Below are 26,945 nucleotides of genomic sequence, written 5' to 3' on the forward strand. Positions count from 1 at the left end.
ATATATATATATATATATATATATATATATATATATATATATATATCTCACATGTATATATGTATAAATATATAGTTATCTATTTTTATATATGTATATATACACATACATATTACAGATAATGTTAAATTTCCTGAGGGTAGAGAATTGTGTGCTTTGTCTTTGTATCACTACCACTTAACTCAGTGCCTGGTATAGTGTAGGTACTTAATAAATGCTTGTTGATTTACTCATTCCAAAAAATGTATAATAGGTCCCTTTTCTGAGTAGGAGTGTGTGTGTGTGTGTGTGCAAGTGATAGAGAAAGGCAAAGTGATCTAGCAGCAACCACTGGACTTTTGACAGAAGACCTGGGTTCAAAATCTTGATGTCACTTCCCCAAAGTGGTTGTGAAGAATGCATTTTGTAAACCACCACATTCTCACTTGCCAGTAAATATGAAATGAACAAGACAGCCCTTGTCCTTAAAAGTAAACAAAGGAGACAGCCCTTGTCCAGTAAAAGTGGACAAAGTGCATTAAAGAATGATCCTTCAGGGCAATCCTACTTGCTTCAGCAGATTGTATTTGGAAGCACATGCACAAAGGGTTGGATGGTGTGGTCTACTAAGGACAGAATTTAACTACTGGTCAATACTGTGCACTTTATTGACAATTAGTCAATATGCACTTCAATTAGCTGCCTACAATTTGGGTTCTTTTTTGGTCTGTCCTTTACTGGTTTTATGATAGGGCAAAGGGAAACAAAATTAAAGTTTTGTCACTTTCATGTGTTCACATCTGGACACAGAAGACAATGGCTAATAGAAATGAGTGCAAATCCTAAGGGATATATAGATTTTTTCCCCCAATGAACTTTAGAATTGGAAAGGAAATCCAATTTTTTTTTAGAACTGGAAAGGAAATCAACTCCAATTTTGTCATTATAAAGGAGATAGAAATAGAAGGGGAAGTTATTTGCCCAAGGTCACATAATATCAGATGGAATCAGAAAGCATCCAGGTCTTGATTCTCAGTCCAGACCTTTTCCCACTGGATTATATACTACCTTGCCTATCTCTCTTTTATCTGATTCAGTCTTGTATAGCTATATCAGGGTGCAGGAAGGGACAGATTCCAAGAAACTATTCAATTTTTTGATGAGATAGGTAAGTTGATGGAATCACCCTCCCAGTATCAGTAAGGTTGGGAAAAGAACTCTAACCCCTGAATCCAAGTCTCTCATATTGCCCTATGAGCTTACACATGGGCCAAGATCTCAGCTTTATCCTTTCCTCCAAATCAAGTAGGTCCTTATTTCTGCCAAAAGACTTGGGGCTCATGCCAGGGGTGCAGGTACCGGGGCTGGCCCCTTGGGGGAGTTAATATACCAGTTTGATTCTATCATCCAATACAAAAACTGAACTGATTTGGGTGGGTGAGTATCCTCCATCCTTTTATCTTATAGAGAATGAGGATAATGAAGGACAAGAGAATCCCACCTTTCTGTTCTTGAGAACGTTAGATCTTTGTGGTGGGAGGAAAGACAGATGAGCTCCAGATTAAATGTGTTCTCTTCTGGAGTGGTCCTGGACTACTGCAATGGAATTCCCTGGAGGACAGTTGGGATATTTCTGTCTTTAGAAAAAGTTGCTCCAAAATTAAACAGCCTCCATGTCACCTTCCACCACCTTCCAGAGCCTCCAACTCTGTACATTCTCTGTCCTTGGTCCTTATCTTGCCCTGGGATTATTGCCACTTTGGGGAAATGGAGTGAGTAGAGTGGAGTGAGAAATGTTGAAGAGAGTAATGATCTAGTTTTGAGGGTCAGAGAAAAGAGACCTTTGTGCAGGTGAACTATGATTTCAGGGATTAGTTTTTTATTAGGCCTTTGGGCTGCCCTGCCCCTTGCAAGGGTGGTGGTTGTTCACTTGTGTCCAATTCTTCATGTCCCCGTAAAACCATACTGTCCATGGGGTTATCTTGGTAAAGAAACTGGAGTGGTTTGCCATTTCATTCTCCAGTGGATTAAGGCAAACAGAGGTTAAGTGACTTGCCAATGGTCACACAACTAGTGTCTGAGGCTGGATTTGAACTTAGGTCTTCCTGTTCACAGGTCCAGGTCTCTATGTACTGAACCACATAACTGCCTCCTAACCTTGCAAGGAGGGGGACCACAAAAAAAGCAAAACCTTTAAGGCCTGCTATTTAGCAGCAAATGTATGTGCCTTCTGGCCCTGCCAGACTATAAGCCTGCCCTACTGTTAGACTATGAGCTCATCGAGAGCTCTCAGTTCTGGTTAAGTCTTTTACACATCTTTTAATTCTCTTTGATGGCTAATATATCTGCCCCACAATGGATACTTGTCAAATATAATATGAATCTGAATTCCCCTCTAGTCTGTCAGGGAAAATAGTTCCCTGGGACTTGTGCCTGAAGTATTCCTGCCTTATCATACAGGGAAGCAGGGAGATCCAGAGTAGGTCCACATTCACCAGATGATGAGAGAAGGGGGTGCCAATGAGGGCACTGACTCACCCCTACTGGGCAGAATCAGGGCCATGACATGCCAGCCCTGCCTGCATGTAAGCAGGACAGAGAGTAAGTTCAGGTCATGCAAAGAAATCAATTCTTACAGGTCCCTGAGAAAACTACTTTTTGGAAACTCAATCTAGTCAAATCAACAAACAAAATTCCACCCAGACTGCTCCTGCCAAGTGGAAGAATAAAAAGAAGGGGTGGGGTAAGAGGAATAAAATTTTCCCCACACCTATTTTCTGTGCTTCATTAATTCACTTCATTAGTTCAAAGAGTTTTATAGTCAGCTACTCCAGGAAATAATGTCTTTGTGTGTAATTCAAACATACTGTTTTTCTTGGTCTCTGCTAGAACAAATCTGGTTCCCTCTGCCCAGCACTGCCTGTAGCCTCCCCCTAGTTCTCTCTGAGATACTTCTTGCTGCTCTTTCCCAAGAGGTTGGAGAAGGAGGGGACTGGGAAAAGGTACAAGTTTCTCTTTCTGGTCCCATCAAGGGGAGAAAACCAAGGGTTTGAGGATCCTGTTGATCACAGGGTAAAAGAGCTCCAGAAGTTTGTGCTTCATTGGACCTTGCGTGGGGAAGAGACCACAAAGACATGATAAAATGAAGGCTAGGACAGGAGGGTCTAGAGTTAGGGAGAACTTAGTGGTCTTTGGCGTCCCCCCCCAAGAGCTCCTTGACTCAGACACTTGTTACATATGTGACATATGTAATTGTTGAGTGTGGCTGAGTCCCAGGCTCCTCTGTGCATTTCAAGTTGAGGTCCTTTTCCAGAGTAAGTTCCTCATGGACTCTGTCTATTACTTGTTTCTTTTCCTTCTTCTTCAAGATGAAGAAGCTGAGGCCTATGAAGAATGCAGCTGAGATGAGGAAGAAGCTGGACATGTAGAAAATATAGCTGAAGTTCCTAGTCGTGTCCAAAAGTAGACCTGCATAGGAGAGAGAGAAGCCAGGTTGATTGAGGCAAGGGATGCAGGGATCTCAGGAACTATTTCTGAGGTTGCTCTTCCCTCATAGACTCCTAGATCACATTGAAAAAAATCATATAACTCTCATAGCAGTTTCCCATTTACAAAGTGTAATTCTCACCACAAATCCTGGAAAGTAGCCAAGGCAAGTAATATTATCACCATTTTATAATTGAGGAATTAAAGTTTGTCCTGGGTCAAATAACTAGTTAAGTGGCCCAGTCAAGATTGGATTTAGGCCTCTAGACTTGGATCTGGGCCTCTGGACTCCATATCCCATACTTTTTTCACTATATAATCTACCTAAGTCAGAATGAATGATATATATGGCAACTTTCCTTCCTTGAGCATCTCCATATAGACTTATAATATTTGAAAGTGGTCTTAGATACCATCTAGTATGAAAAATGAGACCTAGAGAGATTAAGTGACTTGACTGGGATTACAGAAATAGCAATAAAATCAAATACAATATTCTTCCCATGATATCTCACTTATCTATAAGCTTTTTTTTTTCTCCCAAGGGTTCCCTTTCCCAGATACCAGCCCAGCATCCTTTCCCAACTATCCTCACCAGCCAGTGGAGGAGATATAAGGACGGTGAAACTCTCAAGGATGGTGAAGAGGCCAAGGGCACTGGAGAATCTGTTCATGGGCACTATATCCATAAGCACCTGGAACAACAGTGCCCCAATGCCACTCATGGAGATGCTGTACACTAAACAATAGAAAACTAGCACAGAGAAGCTGGCTGAGATGACACAAATGAGGTTGCTCAGCCCATTTAATAAGACTGCCAAGGTGAAAAGGTATACACGGTGACCAGCAAACACTGATCGGCCAGCCACCAGCCCAATCATGGGCCTAAGGAATATGTTACTGAAGCCAATGATGGAGATGAGCAAAGCTGCCTTGTGTTCTTCCACGTTGTTGTTCATGGCAAAAGGCACCAGGAAGATGTGGGGCACTGTGAAACCCATCAGCATCCATACCACACCCAGAGTGTAGAAGCGGTAGCCCTGATTCTGGAGGAAGACATCAAAGGCCAGATGTTGTTGCACAGCCCGACCACAAGTCAACAAACAACCCTGTTCTTCAACCTTGTTGGGTGGGAGATAGGCTGACTCAGTCTTAGGAGCCACAGGCCTCATAACAGCCCCACAGACGCAGCAATGGAGGAAGACTCCACCAAAGATCAAGAAGGTGCCTCTCCATCCGAAGACCTCCAAGAGGTAGCGGGAAAGCAGGGGCCAGAGGGTGATGCCAATGGAGACACCAGCTGAGGCCAGTGCATTGGCCAGTGTCCGATGGTAGGAGAAGTAGTGTCCCAATACTGTGATGCCTGCCTGAAAGCTGAAGGACATGCCCAGCCCTGCAGTGGAAGGAAGAAGGAAGAGATACCAACTCAGTGATCTGTCTAGTTGGGTCTTCTAGCTTTGATGAAGTCCATTCCCCACACCCAACAGTTCCCTAAGGTGGAAGTTTTGCCCCTTTCCCCATCCACTTATCTAGCCCAGTTAGACATGACATACCCATAATTGAGGCTGCCCAAGAGATCACTTCTGGAGCAAGCACAGCACCCCTGCCTCCAAACAGCCTTCCCATCTGTTTCTCCCCTCAACCACTTCTCAGATCTTCTGTCTTCCCTTCCATCTCCTGCTATTGTTCCTCCAAGTGCCCATCCCACCAAACCCTGGACTTAGGAGGTTGGGGGAGAAAGAGAGAAGACAGCTGAGAGCTATCACCTGTGATGAATCCGGCTGTGATGTAGAGCTGGCTAAGGGAGTGGGAGAAGGAGCCGGCCACCATCCCTAAGCTGGCCAGGACTCCTCCTAGCATCACTGTCACACGGCAACCAAAGTGCTCCACCAGCATACTGCAAATGGGCCCTGGTGGGATGAAACCAGAAAGAAAGAGAGTGGGAGAGGTTAGGGTTGGAGCCAGAGGGAGAGCCTGGAGTCCTGGAGTCCTGGAGAACAGCATATGAGAACCTACTGAACCAAAGGGAGTTCCTCCATCCTATCCCACCCCATTGGAATATACAAGCTCCAGGTTGAAAGGAATCTCAATGTCTAACATCCTGAACTGAAATCCTTTTAGAACATTCCTGAAAGTCATCCAATACATACACACACATATATAATATATACATATATACATATATATGTATACATATATGTATATATGCCTCTAGTGATGTTGAACATATCACCCCTGGAGCAGCCCATTCTACAGGAGGCACCTAAGCAGTACAGTAAATACTAAATGGGACATGGGGTCAGGATGATCTGAAGTCAGACTCAGCTTCAGATACTTTGTAGTTTTGTGGCTCTGGTCAAGTCAATTAAGTTCTGCCTGCCTCAGTTTCCTTATCTGAAAAGTGTTAATAATAACCATATCTACTTCACAGGGTTACTGCAAGAATAAAATGAGTAAGGTTTTTTTTGCAAACCTTATAGTCTATATAAATGCTAATTATTATTGTTGTTTTTATACAGCTCTATTTGTTAGGAAGTTTTTCCTTTCACAAACACTAAAGCTGCCTCTTTGTAATTGCTCCTAGTTTTGCCCTCTAAGGCTATCTCAGGCAATCTGTTCTTCCCAGGTCTTGTATTCTGAGTGGTTGATTAGGTTGCATGGAGTTAATGATTAAAATGGGTAGGTATATGAGTAGGTAGCCTTCAAATAGGACCCTGGAACAAGAATTGGTTAAACGCACTAAAGTATTCTTATAGGGAAATATTCCAACCTATTCCTGTATCCATTTTTTCTTTACCCAATGAGGGCATCCCACATTCTAAGTCACAGATATCTGGAAATGAAGTATCCCAGACCATTTATTGCTGGGCATCTAGACAGGACAGCAACTCCAACTCTACCTTATCCCACTCTCAGCCATCCTGTTAACTTTAGTCCCAGTTCCTATGCTCAGTATGACTCAGGGTTTTGTTAAATGTCACCTTTCCCAGTGACCTGGCAATGAGTGTACAGTTAAGAGATGACTGAGACATTATGTGTTTATGTGCTTAAGAGGATATGGAAGATGATAAAATGAGGGAATTTGATCAGTCATATGTGATTATAGGAAGGGTGGCTATGTATACACAAAGCAGAGAGAATACAAGAGTTGTGATCATAAATCAGAAGTTTGAATCTGTAATTTACTATCTCTATGACCTCGGGGAAATCAGTTAAACTCCCTGAGTCATCTCAGTTTCCTCAATTGCTAAATGGGGAGAATAGTACTTTATCTACTTCATAGGATTATTCACAGTAAGAATTAAATGATACAATGAATGGAAAGCTCTAAAAGTAAATAACTGCATGTTGCTGTTTAGAGCACTATGAATTAGTCCAACCATTCTAGAAAGCAATTTGGAATTATGCTAAATGACTACACTGTCAATATCCTTGGACTCAGAAATCTTAGTGCTGAACATCTAGCAGTAAGGGAGGTCAATCAAAAAAAGAAAATTCCTATACATTCCAAGGCATTTATTATTTATTATACTTTTTATAGTAACACTGAACTAGAAACCAAGCAGGTGGCCATCAGGCTTAACAAACTGAGACATAGGAATGTAATATATTATTGTGCTATCAGATAAACAAATATGATGAATACAGAGTAAGACTTCTATGATGAACTGATGCAGAATGAAAGAACCAGGAAAACAACATAGCCAGTGTCTACAACAATATAAATGGGGAAAATGAGATTTGATTATAATGATTATAATGATTAGGTTTGACCTCAAAGAAGAGTCTGAATGTAGATCAAAGCATAAAATTTTCACTTTAATTTTAAATTTGTTTAAATTTATTTTTGCTTTTGTTCTGATTTTTCTTTCATAATTTGATTAAAATGGAATTTTTTCTTTTGGTTTTTGTGGGGCAACAGGGTTAAGTGACTTGCCTAAGGTCACCCAGCTAGTGAGTGACAAGTGTCTGAGGCTGTGATGGAAGTTAGGGGGTGAAGTGGATAGATTACCAGGCCTGGAGTCAGGAGAACCTAAGTTCAAATCCAGTCTCAGATACTTAACACTTACTGGCTGTATGACCTTGGGCAAGTCACTTAACTCTGATTGCCTGGCATCCAGGATCTTCTCCAGTCATCCTGATTCATATCTGGCCACTGGACCCAGATGGCTCTTGAGGAGAAAGTAGGGCTGGTGACTATGCCCAGTAACCCCTCACCCAAATCCAATTTGTTTGCTTGTCATGGCATCACCTTCCTGAAGTCATAGTCCTCTTTGTAAATGAAGGACAAACATCAATATGGAACATAATTGTACACATATAACCTATATTGGATTACTTGCTATCTTGGGGAGGGAGGAGGGAAGGGAAAGAGGAAGAAAAATGTGGACTCAAAATTTTACAAAAAATCAATGTTGAAAACTATCTTTACATGTAATTAGAAAAATAAATAAATAAATGGGGTGGGATCAGTCAGTTTGTTCCCAACTAATTAGTTCAACATTCCACAAATACTTACTAAGTGGCTATTATATCTGGGCATGTAGGCTAGGAAGGAAAAGACAAAAATGAAACAACATATTCCCTTCAAATAGCTTATATCAGTTTAGGAGGGAAAGGGAATAAGCATCTATTAAGTAAGGGCTTTGGTAGTATTATTACTATTAACATTTCACTAAGCTAAACAGGTATCTCAGATGATCCTCACAACAATCCTGTAAAGAACTTGCTTGTATAATCCCCAATTTACAGATGAGGAAATTAAGGCAATTAGAGAATAAATGACTTGCCCAGGGTCTGAGGCAGATTTGAATTCAGGGTCTTCCTGACTCCAAGTCTAATGTTATTCATTGTTCTATATAACTTAGGATATTTCAGGAAACCTCCACATTATATTAAAATCTCTTAGTATGAAGTTTATTATATGTCAGAAGTAGAACTTGAATCTAGGGCTCAATTATCCTTAGTCTACCCTCCTAGCTACCATTCCTTTGAATAGGTGGCCAGAAATCTATCCCTTCCCCTGCCAGGAGACTCCCTGAACTAGGGAGGATGGAGGATGGGTCAGAGACAGGTAGGCTCTATTCCCACCTCTCTGCCAGCTCTAGTAATCCACCTCACCACAAAGCTCATGAGAAAATAAGGAAAACATTCCAGGGCGATTGGAATAGCTGGGGGAACCAGCATAGCATGCTCTGGGCCAAGTGAGAGGGCAAGAAAGGGAGGGAGAAGAAACCGGAACCGGTCTCAGTTATCCTCCTCATCCTATCTTAGCTCAAACTTCGGGAGGTAGCATGTGTGCAAATTGGGTGGGGTGGGGGGGAAGAGCTGTAGAAACAAATCCAGTCCAAGGGAGATTTCCTTCTCTGTTGAACACTCTAAAGAGCCTGGCTCCTTTCCCTATGCTCTCCTGGAGACCTCCTGGAATTAGTTGAGGTCAGGAATGAGGCAACCCATTCTAGGAGGAGGTTACTAAGACAAAGGCTTAAAACCAACACTCTTGCCAGGAAGCAGCTACTGAGGTACTAAGGTAACCTCTAAGGACTACCCAGGGAAAAGGACATTCCAGCAGAGAAGCTGATTCGAGGCCTAAGAAGAAGAAATGATTTACATTTGTAATAGCTTAAATAAATATATTGTACCATAGAGTTATAAGACAGGTAGTCCATCATAGTGAAGAGGTAGTAGACCTCAAATCCAGGAAGACCTAGGGTCAGGTCTTGCCTCTGGGACATACAGGAAAGTCACCTAACCCCTCAGAGGTCCAGGCAACTCCCTAAGGCTATAATTTGCAGAGAGAGTGCTTACTCACATTGCAAGAAGGAATTTCTTCACCTGGGAGTTCTTCCACTAACAAAATCATAGGTGGAGATCATATGCCCATCATTAAGTGGTTTATATATCAATTTATTTAATCCTCAGAAGACTTGTGAAATAGGAAAAAATAATTATGATTGACATTTATATAGTGTTTTATAGTTTTCAAAGCACTTTCTGTAGCATGTAAAGTGGGAATGCATGATGGATGGGCACTCTCCCTACCTCCTGACTGCTATCTGTTGGTTGTGATTCTTAATTAGCTGCTGAGCTGGAACCCCCTATAAAGGGTCAGAACCCATCCCTAAGGGCTCCTATTCCTGCAGACTGCCAAATGTAAAGCTGATTCTGGAAGCAGGGGATGCCTTTCCCCTACAAGGTGGAAAGCTATAAGCTTATAGCTTCTTAGAGAAGCCTATGTCAGGGATGGGTTTGCCGCTTCTTTGTATCTTCTCTGCTTTGATTCAGGGCCTTGTGAGATTTCCAAAGGCAGCTGGCTCTTTCCTGGGCACTGGGCATCAAGGTATCAGTTTTCAAAACAGCTGGAGCATAAATAGTGGCAGAGGTTGATCAGCCATCCAAGAGAAAGAAAGATTGCAGGAGGTAAGAAAGAGTTCATTTAGCACTGATGGGGCTGTACACAGTGAAGTAAAATGTGAAATAGTTAATGAGTAAAATGTTTCAAATGTCTCAATGAGGTCCCTTAAGTGACTGTAATCATTCTATGATTTTTTTTACAGTGTGGTGTTCCTCTGCTGTGTGGGAATAAAACTTCCTGTATCATACCTGATTCATGTTTGTATTCTGGGTATGTTTTTTACCTCCTCCCAACCACAACTCCCGCACTGGAGAAAATCCCTTAAACTAGAAGCAATAATAGAGCTGTTCATGTGGCTAAGGTAGAAATATATTTTGGATGACTTCATATATATATATATATATATACATATATATATATATATATATATAGGATTATATTTCTTTCTTTCTCAGTAGGTAGGAAAGGGATTAATTAATGGGAGGAAGAAAATTTGAAACAATTTTTTAAAATAAAAAATCCCAGAGTTTTTCCTCTAAAGTGACTTCATCCACCTAAAATCACAAAGGTAATAAATATCCAAGTTGCACTGAGGAAGCTAGATGGTGCATTGAATAGAGTACCCAGCTTGGAGTCAGGAAGACATCTCCCTGAGTTCAAATTTGGTCTCAGACACTCAGACCCTGAGCTAGCCACTTAACCCTTTTTGCCTCTGTTCTTCATGTGTTTAAAAAAAAAAAGATGAACTGGAAAAGGAAATTGCAAACCCCTCCAGTATTTTTGCCAAAACAAACCCTAAATGACATCATGAAGACAAAACTGAATAATAACAAACATCTGAGCTGAGAGTCAGCTAGATGCTAGAGTGGATAGTGAGCTGTGCCTTGAATCAGGAAGTTCCAAGTTCAATTTCAGCCTCAGACATTAGCTGGCTGCATCAGTTTCTTCAACTGTTCAAATGGAGATAATAATAATACCTACTTCCCAAGGGTGTTATGAAAATCAAATGAAATAACACGTATAGTGATACAGTGCTGATGTCTATTTCCTTCTTTCCTCCCAGTTTTCTCACTCTGATTCTTCCAGTTCTACAGAAAGTAGCAGAGAGATAAAGTACTTCTTGGCTCCATCTACCTCACACATTCATGTGCTGGTTCCACACTTCCTCTTCCCACACTGAGTAGTAGTCTCATTGTATCCAAAGCATCTAAAGCATATTGATTGCTTCCTGGGTGGCTTCCACCTTCTCCTAGAATAAGCTGCCTCACCCCTGACCACAGACAGTTCTGGGAACACTCCAAGAGGAAAGAAGAACATAAACTCACAGGATCCAGGTTAGAGATCTAGAGCTTGAAAGGACCTTAGAGACCAGCTAATGGAACCAAACTCATTTTGCAGATGAGACATTAAGTGACTTACCAAGGTAAAAAGTGGTAGGTTGAAGATTTGAACCTAGGTCCTGTGACTTCCAAGTTCAATAATATTGTAAGCAAATGGAGATTCTTTTTTTTTAAGTTTTTGCAAGGCAATGGGGTTAAGTGGCTTGCCCAAGGCCACACAGGTAATTACTAAGTGTCTAAGATCACATTTGAACTCAGGTCCTCCTGACTCCAGGGCAGCTGCTCTAGCCACTGCGTCACCTAGTCGCCCCTGCAACTGGAGATTCTTAAAAGTATTTACAATACCCTATGACTATATATCTGAGAAATCTAAGAAATCTATCATCAGCCTGATTCTATTAGAGAACCAAGTTTCAGTGCCCAGGGAACCCTCTAGGGCACAAAATTCAGTAGCATTGGGTAATACTAATAGCTGTATCTCCCAGTCCAATACCATTCCAGTGGGGCGGGGGGGGGATCATCTAGGTTGGTTAGGGGTAGGAAGGGGAGCCTGATAGAAAGTTAATGAAAAGCCCAATTCAAGCACTGCATCTATAAAGACCTCCTTGATGCTTAATAAAAAAAAAAAAAGATGGGGAGTAAGGGCCTGCTTGAAATATTTTTTATTTTGTCTAAATTTTTACTAAAATTTATTAGTTTTTACATCTTCATTTCCTGACACTATTCCCTTTTATTAAAAAGAATAAAAGAAAAAAGCATATCAGCCAAAACAAAACAAAAAAATCAGACAAACCCAAGGTTATTTTGCCATGTTGAATATCCTTAGAACTTCACCTCAGGGGTGGCTAGGTGGCCCAGAGGATAGAGCACCAGCCCTGGAATCAGGAGTACCTGAGTTCAAATCCGGCCTCAGACACTTATTAATTACCTAGCTGTGTGGCCTTGGGCAAGCCACTTAACCCCATTGCCTAGCAAAAAGAAAAAAAGAACTTCACCTCAAAAAGAAAGGTGACGGTGTAATGATTTTGTTTGAAGATATTTTAAAGATTGTTTTCTGTTGAGAGCAGGGAAAGAAGATAAAAGTTGATAAAGGTCTTAATGCAGCCACCATTACTAGGTCTGTATTCCAATGAAATAAAAAGAACTTATCTACGCAAAAATATTTATAGCAGCTCTTTTAGTGGTGGCAAAGAATTGGAAATTGAGGGAATGTCTATCAATTAGGGAGCGGCTGAATAAATTGTGATGTATAATTGTAATGAAATACTATTGTGCTATAAGAAATGATTGCATGAGCAGAACCAGGAAAACATTGTGCTCATTAACAGCAACATTGTGTGATAATCAACTATGATGGACTTAGCTCTTCTATCAAAGACAAACCTAAGACTTGCAATGGAAAACGCCATTCACATCCAGAGAAAGTGAGCTATGAAATTTGAAAGCAGATCAAAGTATACTATGATCACTTTTTGTTAATTTTTTTGTTTTTCCCTTTTGTTCTGATTCTTCTCTCACAGCATGACTAATATGGAAATATGTGCAACATGATTGTGCACGTAAAACCTATTTCAGATTATTTGGGTCTTAGGGCAAGGAGAGGGAGAAAACTTTACAAGAATACATGTCAAAAACTATCTTTACATGTAATTGGAAAAATTAATAAATAAAATTTTAAAAATGCTGCTCACAGAAAAACTTGGAAAGACTTACACGAACTGTTACAAAGTAAAATGGACAGAGCTAGAAGAACATTATACACAATATTAGCAATATTATATAATGATCCTTAAATGACATCTATTTTAAGCAATACAAGAATACAAGAAAATTCCAAAGGATTTACAATGAAAAATGCTATCTCCAGAGGAAAAAACTGATAGAGTCTTAATGCAGATTGAAGCATACCTTTTTTAAAAAACTTTCTTTTTTTTCTTTTATATTTGGTCTGTTCTCTTTTGCAACATGATTTGTATGGAAATATATTTTACATGATTGCCCATGTATAACATATCAAATTGTTTACCTTCTTAATGGGAGGGGGAGGAGAGGGAGGGAGGGAGAGAATTTGGAATTTAAATTTTTAAAAAATGAATATTAAAATCATTTTTACATGTAAGTGGGGGAAAATAAAATATTAAAGCACACCAGAATGCTGAGTAGGGAGATAATTAGATGGGACATAGATCCAAATCCCAGCTCTGCTTCTTATAAGCTGAGTGACCTTGGACAAATCATTTTTTTTTTAGTTTTTTGCAAGGCAATGGGGGTTAAGTGGCTTGCCCAAGGCCACACAGCCAGGTAATTATTATGTGTCTGAGGCCAGATTTGAACTCAGGTGTACTCCTGACTCCAGGGCCGGTGCTCTATCCACTGTGCCACCTAGCCACATGGACAAATCATTTAACCTCTATTTATAAAAGGGTAATTAAAATACTTGATATAAGTTTCCTATGAAAAGCAAGGGAGATGATGTATGAAATGGTGTTCTAAAAAGTATTATTAACTTAGATGTCAAAGACTGAGTTGCACTAGATGATCTTAAAGGTCTCTTCTTGCTCTCACATTCTATGATTCTATAATTCATCCTACCAACCGTGTATCCTTGGGTAAGTCTTCTAGACTTTAGACCTTGAATAAAATGAAGGGGTTAGAAAAGATGATCTCTAATAGCCATTTTTCAGCTCTAGTCCTAGGAGTATGGACTCAAATGAGCATATAACACCTGACCCCTACTCCTTCAATGTCTCTGTTTCCAGTCCCTCCCCCTTGCAAGGAACTCACCTCCAGCATGGAGTAATGAGATCTGGATGGAAGGGAACCAGGATGTCTCGCTGTTGCTGGCTTGGAAATCATGCTGGAGGTCAGCAAAGAAGATACCGATACAAGTAGGGAAGCCCAGTGTCAAGCCCTGGCTCACCATGGTGGCCAGCAACACCACCCAAGACCAGCTGCTCTCTACCCGTTCTTGGGCTCGAGGCATTCTCTCCTGCAAGAGTCACCTAGGGTCCAGAAGAAGAAACAAGGGGTCAGGAGTCAGGTCAGTGGCAGTCTGGGTTTCTTGCCTTCTCCTCTTGGTCATCTGCCACATTCACAGGAAGAGCCTGACCTCACACAACAGAAATCTGCCCTTCTCTAAGGCTACCCTAGGTTAACCTAAGGGAGCACCACCCTCTGAAAGGTGGCAATTGGCCCATACTTTGGTTCTCAATCTGCTTTGACCCATTTCTTGGAACCAGTAGGCAGGAGGAGATAAGGGAGGGGCCTGTAGAGAGTGAGTGGGAACAGGAATGTTTGAGTAGAGATTTACAGGGCAGAGAGTGAACAATATCTGAGGCCAGGTTCCTGAGCCTTTGAGAAAAGATTAGAACTGAAAAGGAATCGTGGCCATCACCATCATTTAATGGAAAAGTCAAAGATGCAGGAAGGCTTTTCTCATGGGCACACAGGTTATAAGGAGCAGAGGGGAGATTTGAAGCTAGGTCTTTTGATTCCCAGTCACAACAAAGAAAACGTTTCTTACTCACTCTTTTACACTCCAGCCCCCAAAAGCTATAGGTGTATAAGGAAGAAAAGTTAAAGCTTCCTCTTTAAGCTAAGGGTGATTATGCTTTCACTTTCAAGTGTTTGCTGAAGGAAGCCCAAAAATTCTCCCTTATTTGCCTTGAGAACGCAAGGGAAAAGCAATTTAAAAATTACTCCAATAGTGGATACTTACTAACCTTTTAATACCCCTTGTTCCACCACTAAGTAACTGTGGGACAATCTTTCCTTACTAACCCCCACCCCACCTGCAACTTGCATAAATCACTGTCTTCTAGAGCTTCAGTTTTCTTTGTTGGATTAAAAGATCTCTAACCTCTTTTCTAGCTCTGCTGAGAACTTTAATAAAGTTTAGAGCTGAAGCACCTTCTGTTTCACTCTCCCTCCTCGAAAATTCCACATCACTTTTTTTTAAATTATAAACATTTTATTTACCTTGAGTTTTACATTTTTCCCCCTAATTTTACTTCCCTCCCCCCACCCCCCACAGAAGGCAATTTGCCAGTCTTTACATTGTTTCCATGGTATACATTGATCCAAATTGAATGTGATGAGAGAGAAATCATATCCTTAAGGAAGAAACATAAAGTATAAGAGATAGCAAGATCAGACAATAAGCTATCAGGATTTTTCCTAAATTAAAGGTAATAGTCCTTGGTCTTTGTCCAAAATCACATCATTCTTGAAAATATAATTTACTAACATGGAAATTAATGGAAACATGCCGAAGAAAGTGGCCAGGCTGTACCAGATAACTAGATAACTATAATATAAAACATCAGTTATCAAAACTATTTGGAATTGGCTAAGAAATAAAATAATGGATCAGTAGAAAGATACAGTAGTAATTAACTATATTAATCAACTGTTTGATAAACCTAAAGACTTCAGCTTCTGGGATAAGAACTCACTATTTGACAAAAAACTGTTGGAAAATTTGGAAAATAATATCACATACATCAATATCTCATACCCTATACAAAGATAAGGACAAAATGGGTTCATAATTTAGACATAAAAGGTGATACCATAAGTCAATTAGAAAAGCAAGTAATTTTTTTAGTCATATCTCTGAAGAGAAGGAGAATTTATGACCAAAGAGACAGTAAACATTATGAAATCCAAAATGGATAATTCTGATTTTTTTAAATTAAAAAGGTTTTGCACAAAAACAATACAACCAAGATTAGAAGGAAAGCAGAAAGCTGGGAAACAATTTTTAAAGTTAGTATCTACCATAAAGGTCTCTTTTCTAAAAATATATAGAGAACTAAGTCAAAATTATAAGAATATACAAGCCATTTTTCCAATTGATAAATGGACAAAGGATGTTAATAGACAGGGTTGAAGAAATTAAAGTTATCTATAGTCATATGAAAAAATGCTCTGAGTCAGTATTAGAGAAATGCTATTGAAAACAACTCTGAGCTACCATCTGACACCTAACAGATAGGCTAATATTAAAAGATAAATGATAAATGTTGAAGAGAATGTGGGAAGACTGGAACATTACTGAATTGTTGGTGGAGCTGTGAACTGATCTAACCATTCTGGAGAGCAATTTGCAACTATGCCCAAGGGGCAAGAAAATTGTGTATACCCTTTGATCCAGCAGTATTCTTCTATTAGATCTATATCCCAAAGAGACCACAAAAAAGGGGAAAAGATTCACAAGGACAAGAATATTCACATCAGCTCTTTTTGTGGTGGCAAAGAATTGGAAATTGAGGGGTTGGCCATTGATTGAGGAATGTATGAACAAGGTGTGGCATATGAATGTAATGGAATTATTATTACTCTATAAGAATCAATGAATAGGTAAATTTCAGAAAAACCTATGGGATGATCAACTATGATAGACTTAGCTCTTAGCAATACAGTGATCAAAGACAATTCTAAAAGAACTATGACGCAAAATGCCAACCACACCCAGAGAAAAAACTCTGGAGTCTGAATGTAGACAAAGCAAACTATTTTCACTTTTTTAATCTTTTTTTTTGCATTTTTTTCTTGCAATTTCTCCCTTTTGTTCTGATTCTTCTTTCACAGCATGACTGATCTGAAAATATGTGTAACATGATTTTATATATATAACATATCAGATTATTTGCTATCTTGGGATGGGGGAGGGAAAGGTGGAAGAAAACAAAAATGAATGTTGAAAACTATCTTAACATATAATTATAAAAAAAAAGATTGGAAAGGTATGGGTGGAGTTCAGTTATGAAGGGCTTTGAATGCCAGAGCATTTTGTATTTGATCTTAGTAGTGATAAGGAGATACAATATCTATACCACTGACCTAATGGGCATCTTGAGCTCTCTATAGTCTAAGTCCTGAGTCCTGAGCTCTGCAATCAAGTCTTCCACAATAGACTTAGCAAAGTGCCTTAGAAGAGGTTTAGATTGTTAGTCAAAACATTTTTATTTCAATCTTAGATCTGCCATTAATTAGTTTTGTGACCCTAGATCAACCCTTTCCCACTTTAGACCTCAGTTTCTTCATTTTGAAAGGATTATGTTTCAAAGGTCTTCTCTAATTTTGGCATTATAAGCTTGTTGTATTTCACTCCTCAAATCCTTCTAACTTACAAAACAAAGAAAGCTAGTGTCCTCTCCTCAGTATTAACCTAGCCCTGTCTTCTTTCTTTTTCCTAATTCACTAGCTATCTTTAGCAAAGCACCTGTCTCACCTATGGCAGCCCAAAATTGAATGGATCAGAGGCAGTGACCTTGACTCTCAAAACTAAAGATACTTTAGGCAGTCTGAGAAGCAAGCAGCAGCTTACCTAAAGTTAACTATCCCTAGGAGGGAGGCTGGCAGCTAGGTGATGCAGTACATACAGGACCGAGCTTGGAATTGGGAAGACATCTTCTGGAGTTCAAATCTGGCCTAATTTACTGACTCAGTTACCTTGGGCAAGTCATTTAACCCTATTTGCCTCATTTTTCTCTCCTGTAAAATGGCAAATGATTCTAGTAACTTTGCCAAGAAAACTCCAAATGGGATCAAGAAGAGTGATGTCTGTTCTATCTTCTGGAAGAAGTCCATGACATCAGGGAGGTGATACCATGACAAGCACTTGAATTGGATTTGAATGAGGGGGTGCTATGCTATGTCACCAGTCTCACTTGCCCCTCCAGAGGCATCTGGTCCAGTGGTCAGATATAAATCAGGATGACTGGGGATAGCCGTGGAAAAGAGGCAATCAGGGATAAGTGACTTGCCCAAGGTCACCCACCTAGTAAGTATCAGCTAGATGGCACAGTGGGTAGAGGACCAGTCCTGAAGCCAGGAGGACCTGAGTTCAAATTCAGTCTCAGATCAAGAAGAGTAGGACGCAACTGAACAACAAAAGAAGGATGAAATTAGCAGGGTGTCCACTCCTGCCTTTCTCATTTTGCCATTTAGGAACATCATCAGAGGCGGCTAGGTGGCACAGTGGATAGAGCACCGGGAATAGCATCAGGAGTACCTGAGTTCAAATGTGACCTCAGACAATTAATAATTACCTAGCTGTGTGGCCTTGGGCAAGCCACTTAACCTCATTGCCTTGCAAAAAAAAAAAAGATATGACTAGGAACATCATCAGAAACACTCAAACACTTCCCTACCACCTGCTTAAAGTCATTAAAACCCCCTCAAGGCTGATATTTAATCCTTGGGACTGAGTGTCCTGTTTGAGGGTGCTTTATTCAGGGAGTCAAATTCTTTCAGAAGGCTTGAGAGGCAGACCTCTTACCTCAGCACAGATCCAAGCCCCACCTGTCTGATTTCTTTCCCCCTTTCCTCCATCAGAAGCTCTAGATGGAAGTGGTTAAACTGACACTGGTCAGGCACAGTGGCCTGAATGTGTCTATCTGGGGGTTTCATCACCAAATTCTCCTGACTTCTGGTTTGCAGATCCTTCTATCCCCCTCTTTCTCATCCACCAGAGATATCCCCGTCCCAAGGATTAGTGACTATAACAGACATTGGGATCCATGCTCCCTACACTTACTTTAGGATTTGTTTTCTCAGCACACTTGAAAGGTCAAGGGCCATAAGCCAAACTTACTCTGTTCCTGCCCTGATTATTAGTCCAGTTTACTCAGACTGCTAATCTATTTATAAAACCAGTCCTACCTTTAATATCCCAGTCTCTCAGATTGCCCTTCTCTGCCTCTTTTTCTTTCTCTCTTTCTTTTTCTCTCTTCTTTCTTTGGACCTGCTTGTTAGTTTCTTTCATTATAGTTGTTATTAATAAAAAAAAAATAAAATACAGCACTATCTTGGGATAGGGGAAGGGAAAGGTGGGAGAAAACAAAAATGAATGTTGAAAACTATCTTAACATATAATTGAAAAAAAAAGATTGGAAAGGTATAGGTGGAGTTCAGTTATGAAAGGCTTTGAATGCCAGAGCATTTTGTATTTGATCTTAGTAGTGATAAGGAGATACAATATCTATACCACTGACCTAATGGACATCTTGAACTCTCTATAGTCTACCTGGTATCAGAAAGATGAGTCTTCCTGAGTTCAATTCTGGTCTCAGACATTTTTTGACAGTGTGACCCTGGGAAGGCACATAACCCTGTTTGCCTTAGTTTCCTCATCTGTAAAATGAATTTGAGAAGGAAATGGAAAATCACTTCAGTATCTTTGCCAAGAAAATTGCAAATGGGGTTAAACAAAGCTGGACACAACTGGGACACAACTAAACATGACAACATGACTAAGGTAGCTAAATGGCACAATGGATGATATACTGGATTTAGGAGTCAGTGAGACTTGAGTTCAAATCTAGTCTAAGGACTTACTAGTTGTGAGTTCATGGATGAGTCATTTAACCTATGTCTGCCTCTGTTTTTTCATCATATTCCTTCCAGAGTTGTTGTGAGGATAAAATGAAATATTTATAAAGTGCCTGACAAACTTTTTTTTTTTAGGTTTTTTGCAAGGCAAATGGGGTTAAGTGGCTTGCCCAAGGCCATACAGCTAGATAATTATTATGTGTGTCTGAGACTGGATTTGAACCCAGGTACTCCTGACTCCAGGGCTGGTGCTTTATCCACTGCGCCACCTAGCCACCCCCTGACAAACTTTAAAGCATCATATAAATGACAGCATATTATACACAGCTTGGTTTTTCTAAAAGTATATATATTAAATTTATTGTAGTAGTTCCAAAACTATCCTGATAAATGTCCCCTTCTGAACATCCACCTCTTGTTACGCACATACACAAACACACAATCTCTTTTACAAATGAGCGAGATGAAGTAAAACGGATTTTTATACTATCCATGTCTAAAAAATTTATATTTCTTTCTGTACCTCTAGTCACTCATCTCAATTATAAGAATTAGAAAACAAAATTCATCATCACTTCTTTGGAGAGGTATCTAGTCATTGCATCAATTACAGTTCTCAAGTCTTTTTCAGTGTTTTGTTTTGATTTTTACAATATTGCATTTATTGTATAAATTGCTGCTTTATTTATCTTACTCAGCATAAATTCATAAATCTCAGGATTCTATTTATCTGTTCTTGGTTCTTTCTTACCCTCCAAAAATATTCCATCACATTCCTAAGCTCACTTTTGTTCAATGATTCACCAGCTGATGGACACCCATTTTATTCTCAGTTCTTTACTATAATCCAAAGTGCTATAAATATTTTTGTATATATGGATCCTTCCCTTCTTTCTTTGATCGCTTTAAGGTAAAAGCAAGTACAGATGGTTCTTGTGGACCAAGTGGACCAATCCTCAGACCTTTGTTTAAGCAATTTTGGGGAGACATGGGGAGGGGAAGGAAGAAGGCAGGGAAGACACGTTGGGGTTAGGGGACAGAGATAAAGCAGGACAGGAGAGGAAGAGTATGTAGGGAGCAGACACATGAGATAGAACAGGTTCATAGACAGGAGAAGATGGGTGACAAGTTGATTAAGATTGTAAGAAGACTGATGGGGCCTGGACCTTTGGGGCTGGTAGGTGGAGGGGGGGAAAGGTTTCTTTGGGTAATGGAGGTCTCCAACCAAGCTCCCAATCTGGTGGCAGTAGGGATGGAAATCTCTCAGCATTTGTCTATGTATTGCTTTCACTTGGAAGGTTTTTTTTTTTAAAAAGGTTCTTCTTTTTTTGGTGATGATGGGTGGTAGAGAAAGCCCAGTATTGTTCTATGCATCAGCTCCTTCAACTGCTGTAAAGATTATTCCCAATTAACTACTTCTCATTCTAACTACCTTGATTCCTTTAAAAAGTAACTATAAAATGTCTAACATCTGGGAGATCAGGTAACAAGACACAAGCAAGAATTATATGAATACATAAAAGCTCTTTATAGAAACAAAGACAGGCCTAGATAATCGAAAAGTAATTAACTACTTATGGTTGAATCATGCCAATAAAATTCAAGTGGCAATTTATAGATTCATTACCAATCATTCTACCAAAGGTTACATTATAGAACTAGAAAAGTAATAGCAAAATTTATAAAAAATCAAGAATCTCAAGAGAAATAATGAAAAAAGTTGGGAAGGATGGGACATATCAGATCTCAAACTCTATTATAAAGCAGTAATCATCAAATCTATGTGATACTGGTTAAAAAAATAGAACAGGTGATCAGTAGAACAAGTTTTCTACTTAAAAATCGATTGAAGATAATAGTATACTGTTTGGTAAATTTAATAATTCTAACTACTGGAGTAAGGACTCACTAACAAAAACTGCTTGAAAAGTAGAAAGCAGTTTGGTAGAAACTAGGTTTATTTAAAGTGACATCTCACACAATGTACTACAATAAGCTCCAACTGGATATGTAACTCAGATACAAAATTTCATAAATACAAATTAGAGGTCCTAAAGTTTATTTTGCTTTTGGGTGTTCCCTCCCTAACTTTGCCCTCCTTTTAAAAACCCTTTTCACTATTCTACCCTTTCTCTCTTGAATTTGATATGATTCTACTCCACCTTCTAAATTTGATATATTTCTCATCCAAATTCTTTGTGAATATGTACAGTCCAACCATCATTTGTCTGATTCAGATATAATTAAAGTTCACAAGATTCTGGGTCCCCTCATGGTCCCTCTCCTCCATATTTGAATCTACTTTTTCTCAAGCACTCTAATAAAGAAAATTAATTTCTCCTCCTTCCTCACTTGTTTTCTAGTGTATTTCCTTTTACTCCTCTTTTCTTTTCTCCCTTAAAGTTTACAAAATAGAACAAAAATATGCTTGGTCCTTGTTACTATGTTACTTAACTCCCTCTGTAACCTTTAAAGAGAGAATTCTGAAGAACTTTCCCCTCTTTTCCTATTAGAATGTGATCTCCTTTCAGATTTCTTAAATATATTAACTTTTCTAGGTTTTCTAATGTTTGCATTTCAAAGTGTCTGTGCAGTTATTATCTTTTCATCAAGGAAGCTTGAAAGTCTTCTATTAAAAGTCATATTTTCCTCCCTACCTTTATGGACCTTACTCAGTTTTTCAGATTTTGATTTTGATTTTTAAGCCTTTAGCTTATATCTTTTCAGGCATCAAATTCTAAGATTTTCTCTACAACAATGTAGTTTGTGATATAGAATTCTGTCATCATGACTGGGTCCTTGGTACTTAACTCTTTCTGACTACCTGTAATATCACAGCAACATTCTAGATTTTGGTGATGACATTCCAGGGTATTTTCAGTTTGGGGTTTCATTCAGGTGGTGATTTTCACTTTGCCTTTAGCTTCTAATAGATTTAGTTCTATTAGGTTCTAACAGGGTAATTTTTTTTTAAATATAGCCACCAGATATTTTTTTTTTTGTTTGGGCATTATTTGCTTTTTTTCTGAGTAAATTGTTTGGATAGCAGATGCCTATATTTTCTTTCAATTTTTCAATCTTTTGACTGTTAAGTATTTTTCTTGTCACTAAATTGATTGCACCTTCTTATTTTTCAATGATCATTTGTTTCATTTTCTCAATGATCAATTAATCAAGGAGTCTATTTTCAAGGATCCTCTACTTGGGTAAGGTTTTCTACCTTTTATTCCAAATTACTTTCTAACTGTCCTTCCAGAGTTCTTTTTCTAATTTTGCTTTTTAAAAAAGTCTCTTGTTAGGGGCGGCTAGGTGGTGTAGTGGATAAAGCACTGGCCCTGGAGTCAAGAGTACCTGGGTTCAAATCTGATCTCAGACACTTAGTAATTACCTAGCTGTGTGGCCTTGGGCAAGCCACTTAACCCTGTTTGCCTTGCAAAAACTTAAAAAAAAAAGAGCAGAACCAGAAAAACACTGTATACTCTAACAGCAACATGGGAGTGATGTTCAACCTTGAAGGACTTGCTCATTCCATCAGTACAACAATCGGGAACAATTTTGGGCTGTCTGCAAAGGAGAGGGCCATCTGTATCCAGATAAGGAGCTGTGGAGTTTGAACAAAGTGCAAGGACTATTCCCTTTAATTTAGAAAAAAAACAGATATCTTATTGTCTGATCTTGTTACCTCTTAGACTTCTCTTCTTTAAGGATATGATTTCTCTCCCATCACACCCAATTTGGATCAAGGTACAACATGGAAACAAAATAAAGACTGACAGAGTGCTTTCCATGGGGGGTGGGGAGAGGGAAGCAAGATTGGGGGGAAAATTGTAAAACTCAAATAATATCTTTAATAAAAATAAATTTTTAAAAAAGTCTCTTGTTTCATTTCTTCAAGTCATTTTAGTCACTGTGGCATTTGTGATTGTTATGGAATTATTCAATCTAGGTTTATCTCTTGGGTTTCTCTAAATCTGTAGTATAATCTTTCATTGTGTTTGGTGGATTTTAAAACTTTACTTAATAATAAATTTTATCACTACTCCAGAAGGTGGAGTAGAATCATATAATAATATAGTGAATTCTATCACTATTCCAGATTATATTTTGAAGCAAAGGCTGGGGGGGATGGGTAGAGAGTGTAGGGCCTTGGACATCCAGTTGATATTCCCAGCTGGGTGTCGTCAAGATAGGAAGTGTAGAGGGGGCAGTAAAAGAGGATATACTGTGTCTTGTTCTTACTGCTGGCTCTTGAGTCTGTGGGAGAAGAGACTGAAGGGAAGAGAAACATTCAACCCAGAGTTCCCTCACTCTTAGGGGCTGAACAGTTCTGACCTTTCTAGGTTTCTTGAAGGTTTGGAGTAATGGAGAGTCCAGTTTACTTTTGTCCCACCTTTGGCTCCCTCTCCAATCCCCTCCCAAACTGATTCCAGATCACATTCAGAATAGGACAAATCTCAGTTCTAAGTTCCTCTAAGGGCAGTACCCAGAAACTTCAGTAAACCTTTCATTCTGGCTTTTTTCAAGTACTTTCACTGCCCTCACCCTGTTTCTCTCTTCTCTTCACCCCCTTTCCCAGCCTCCTAACATATTTTTCCCTTTTTCTTCCTTTGGGCTCAAAAGACCTATTTGAATCCAATTCCATGCTGTGTAACCTTGGGAAAATCACTTCTTTCTGCCTCTGTTTCTTCATCACTAAAGTGAGATTAAACTAAATGATCTTTCAGGTCCTTTCCAGCTTAAAATCTATTGGCTTCTGCATGTAAACTTTTTTCAGAAACCCCTTCTCCAAACTCTCTTTAAAAATACCATACAGGGATAGGGATTGCTTTGCTCATCAGGACTTTTTCCATAGTCAGCTTTCCTCCTACAAATCAGTTCCCCATATATTTCAGATATTTTGAGTTTAGATGGGAAGGATTACATCAATACTGGCCATGACTATTAAAATCATGATAACCTAGACACAGAAGTTTTCTAGCTACTTAGGCTGAGAACTTGACCTCATACTTCAGTGACATGTCACTCTACCCATTGGTGGAGGCAATGCCTGAGAAAACCGGTCCATCTGGCTTGGGACTATCCCAAGAGAAAACTGATGGCATACCTACCTAAGTAAGACTAAATGTCTACAGTATTACAACTACAGGGAAGCAAGAAATGGATGACTCAGTTTCCTGATTTGTATTATCTCTATATTCCAGGGAAACTGACTTTCTGTTCATCAGGGAAAAGCAATCATAGTGAACAGAAACTTCCTGGTCCATGTTTCCCAGAAAAGACTAACAAGTGGTCTAGCCCTCCGCCCTTACCTTAGGAGTTCTAAAGTCAATTACTACCCTAAAATAGAGCTGAGTCAGTAAGAACCAAGGAAGGTTCTTTCAGTCTTAGCTTTCTGGATGAGGATTTCAGATTCTTTACCCTTTTTGACAAGTTTTTGCTTGGGTCTGCACAGGATATTTTAAGGAAATTATAATCCTCATTCTCTAAAGTCTTTTCCCCAGAAAGGTATTCTATCCTCCTGACTTTCTTTCCTTGACATTTCCTTATCTAAATACAATGCAATACTAGACTGTACACCCTGTTCCTTGCCCTTTCTATGGATTTCCAGTACAAAGTTCACAAGCACTATACAGAAAGCATAGGGTCAAAGTTAGATCTGTGGAGACCCCAAGATAAAAATCAGATTTAAAAATGAATTGGGGTTTCATTGTGTGTCTTATGATCCACATTGTGAGGACCCTCTTCTCTCCCTACCCACTGCCCAGGCTGTGTCCACCTTTCTAGAAAACAAACCTGGGTAGTTGTCACCCCCTGGAGATTGCTAGAAAACAAAAGGCTACTCAATCTTTCGCCCTCCCAAACCCAGAGTAGATCATCACTTTTGAGTTTGGACCCTGGAGACAAGTTAGTTCTTGCCTATCCTAAAGATTACAGGGATTAGAGTTGGTACTTCCCAGATCCCAGGAGCTGGCAACAAATTATCAAGTATACCTGGCATAGGATCTCCCGGTTCCTTTCAAGGGAGAGAGAAGCCAATCTGTGATTTCTGGAGTCTAAGAGAACCCAAATAAGTCACTGACCTCTCTTCTCTTTCCAGCTCATAAGTGAGACCCCAGATGTTTCTATTATAGGATGGGTAAGGGCAGAACTGCAGAAAATGCATTCAGAAAATGGGGTAAAAGGCAAGATTAGGCAACGGTGCCTGGCAGATAGGAAGCAACTAATACTTTTTTTGATTGACTGATCAGACAAGAGACATTTGGACAGGGGTGAGCCCTGTAGATGGAGTATTTCTCCACCTCCTCAAGAACATGGGAAGCAGAATTGCAGGGGAGAGGCTGAGAAAAAAGTATTGGTGAACTCTTATCTCGGCTTTGTGACCCTTCTCAGCTGTCTTCCTTTTCACCTCACCTGCCTCTGGGCTGGGGGGTTTCCACATACCCTGAGGTATAAAGGCAAAGCACAGAGCAGAATTTGGAGGAAGGGGCAAAGTAGCATGATTTGGGAGTCACTGATGCCAGCTGGGTTCCCAGGAGAAAATTTCTCACCCCACCTATTCCACAGGTGTTTCTCCCAAAGTAAATCTTGCTCAATAAGGGCCATGCTCTTATCCAAAAGCCAGAAAAATCCATGTGCTGGACCCCAAGCTGGCATTGTCCCCTGGCCTCTTACACAACGATAACCGTGCCTTTTAGAATTAAAAACAGCAACCAACAAAACAAAATGAAACAGTGAAGAAGGGCAGGATGGATTAGGCAAGACTGGCTAGGGGCTGAATTTGCTGCAAAGCCCCAGTGTCATCAAAAGGGTAGAAGATCCCATGCCCAGCCTCCATCCCCTTCACCTTCATCTTCCACCCGAGAGGTTAGCGTGGCTTTTTGAAGGATTCTTCCCGGGGATCTTGGGCTGAGGGAAAAGGGTTGAGGCGAGGGGAGGAGGTTATCTTGGGAAAGTGCGGGGATCCCCAACCACGGGGCGGGGTGCGGAGTGGGAAGCAGGAGGAGGTGTTAACCCTTTGGGAGGGGGGTGGGGGCGTCGGCGGGGGAAGGATCCCCGCCTTCCCATTCAGCTCACCGGTTCACACAGGGCCCCCATGCAGAGTGACTCCAGAGCTAGGGTCTCCTTTCCCTCTCTGGCAAAGCAGAGAAACTGTTTCCTGCCGCAGGTCTCCGGGCTCCGGTCTTCCTTCCCCCCTACCCCCTACCCCCGCTCCTCACCTCTCGCTTTATTCTTCCCTCCTCTCCCCTCCCTTCCCCGCCCCAAGTGGGAGGGAAAAAAGAAAGGGAGGAGACTCGGGGTTGCCTGGGAGGTGTAGGACCAGAGGAGGCCGTTGGGGGAGACCGGAGGTTATTGGAAGCCTTGGTGGAGAAAAACAAGGACCCCACTGACCAGGCATAGACCCCCTACCGTCCTACCGAAAGGATTGGGGCCATCTCAGTGCCGATGGG

General features: G+C 40.1%; 1 protein-coding gene across 1 annotated transcript; it reads right to left on the reverse strand.

Moving 5' to 3' along the window:
• Positions 1-54: 54 nt before the first annotated feature.
• On the reverse strand, positions 55-26,683 carry SLC16A5 (solute carrier family 16 member 5). The gene is made up of 5 exons (XM_074224610.1): positions 26,572-26,683; positions 13,945-14,162; positions 5,232-5,375; positions 4,061-4,858; positions 55-3,447 (listed from the first exon to the last, which is right to left on the reverse strand). The coding sequence occupies exons 2-5, from the start codon at positions 14,141-14,143 to the stop codon at positions 3,200-3,202; spliced, it is 1,389 nt and encodes a 462-aa protein (XP_074080711.1). The 5' UTR covers positions 14,144-14,162; positions 26,572-26,683; the 3' UTR covers positions 55-3,199.
• Between the last annotated feature and the right edge of the window lie 262 nt (positions 26,684-26,945).

The sequence above is a fragment of the Macrotis lagotis genome, chromosome 2 (assembly GCF_037893015.1).
Source record: "Macrotis lagotis isolate mMagLag1 chromosome 2, bilby.v1.9.chrom.fasta, whole genome shotgun sequence".
Classification (NCBI taxonomy): domain Eukaryota; kingdom Metazoa; phylum Chordata; class Mammalia; order Peramelemorphia; family Peramelidae; genus Macrotis; species Macrotis lagotis.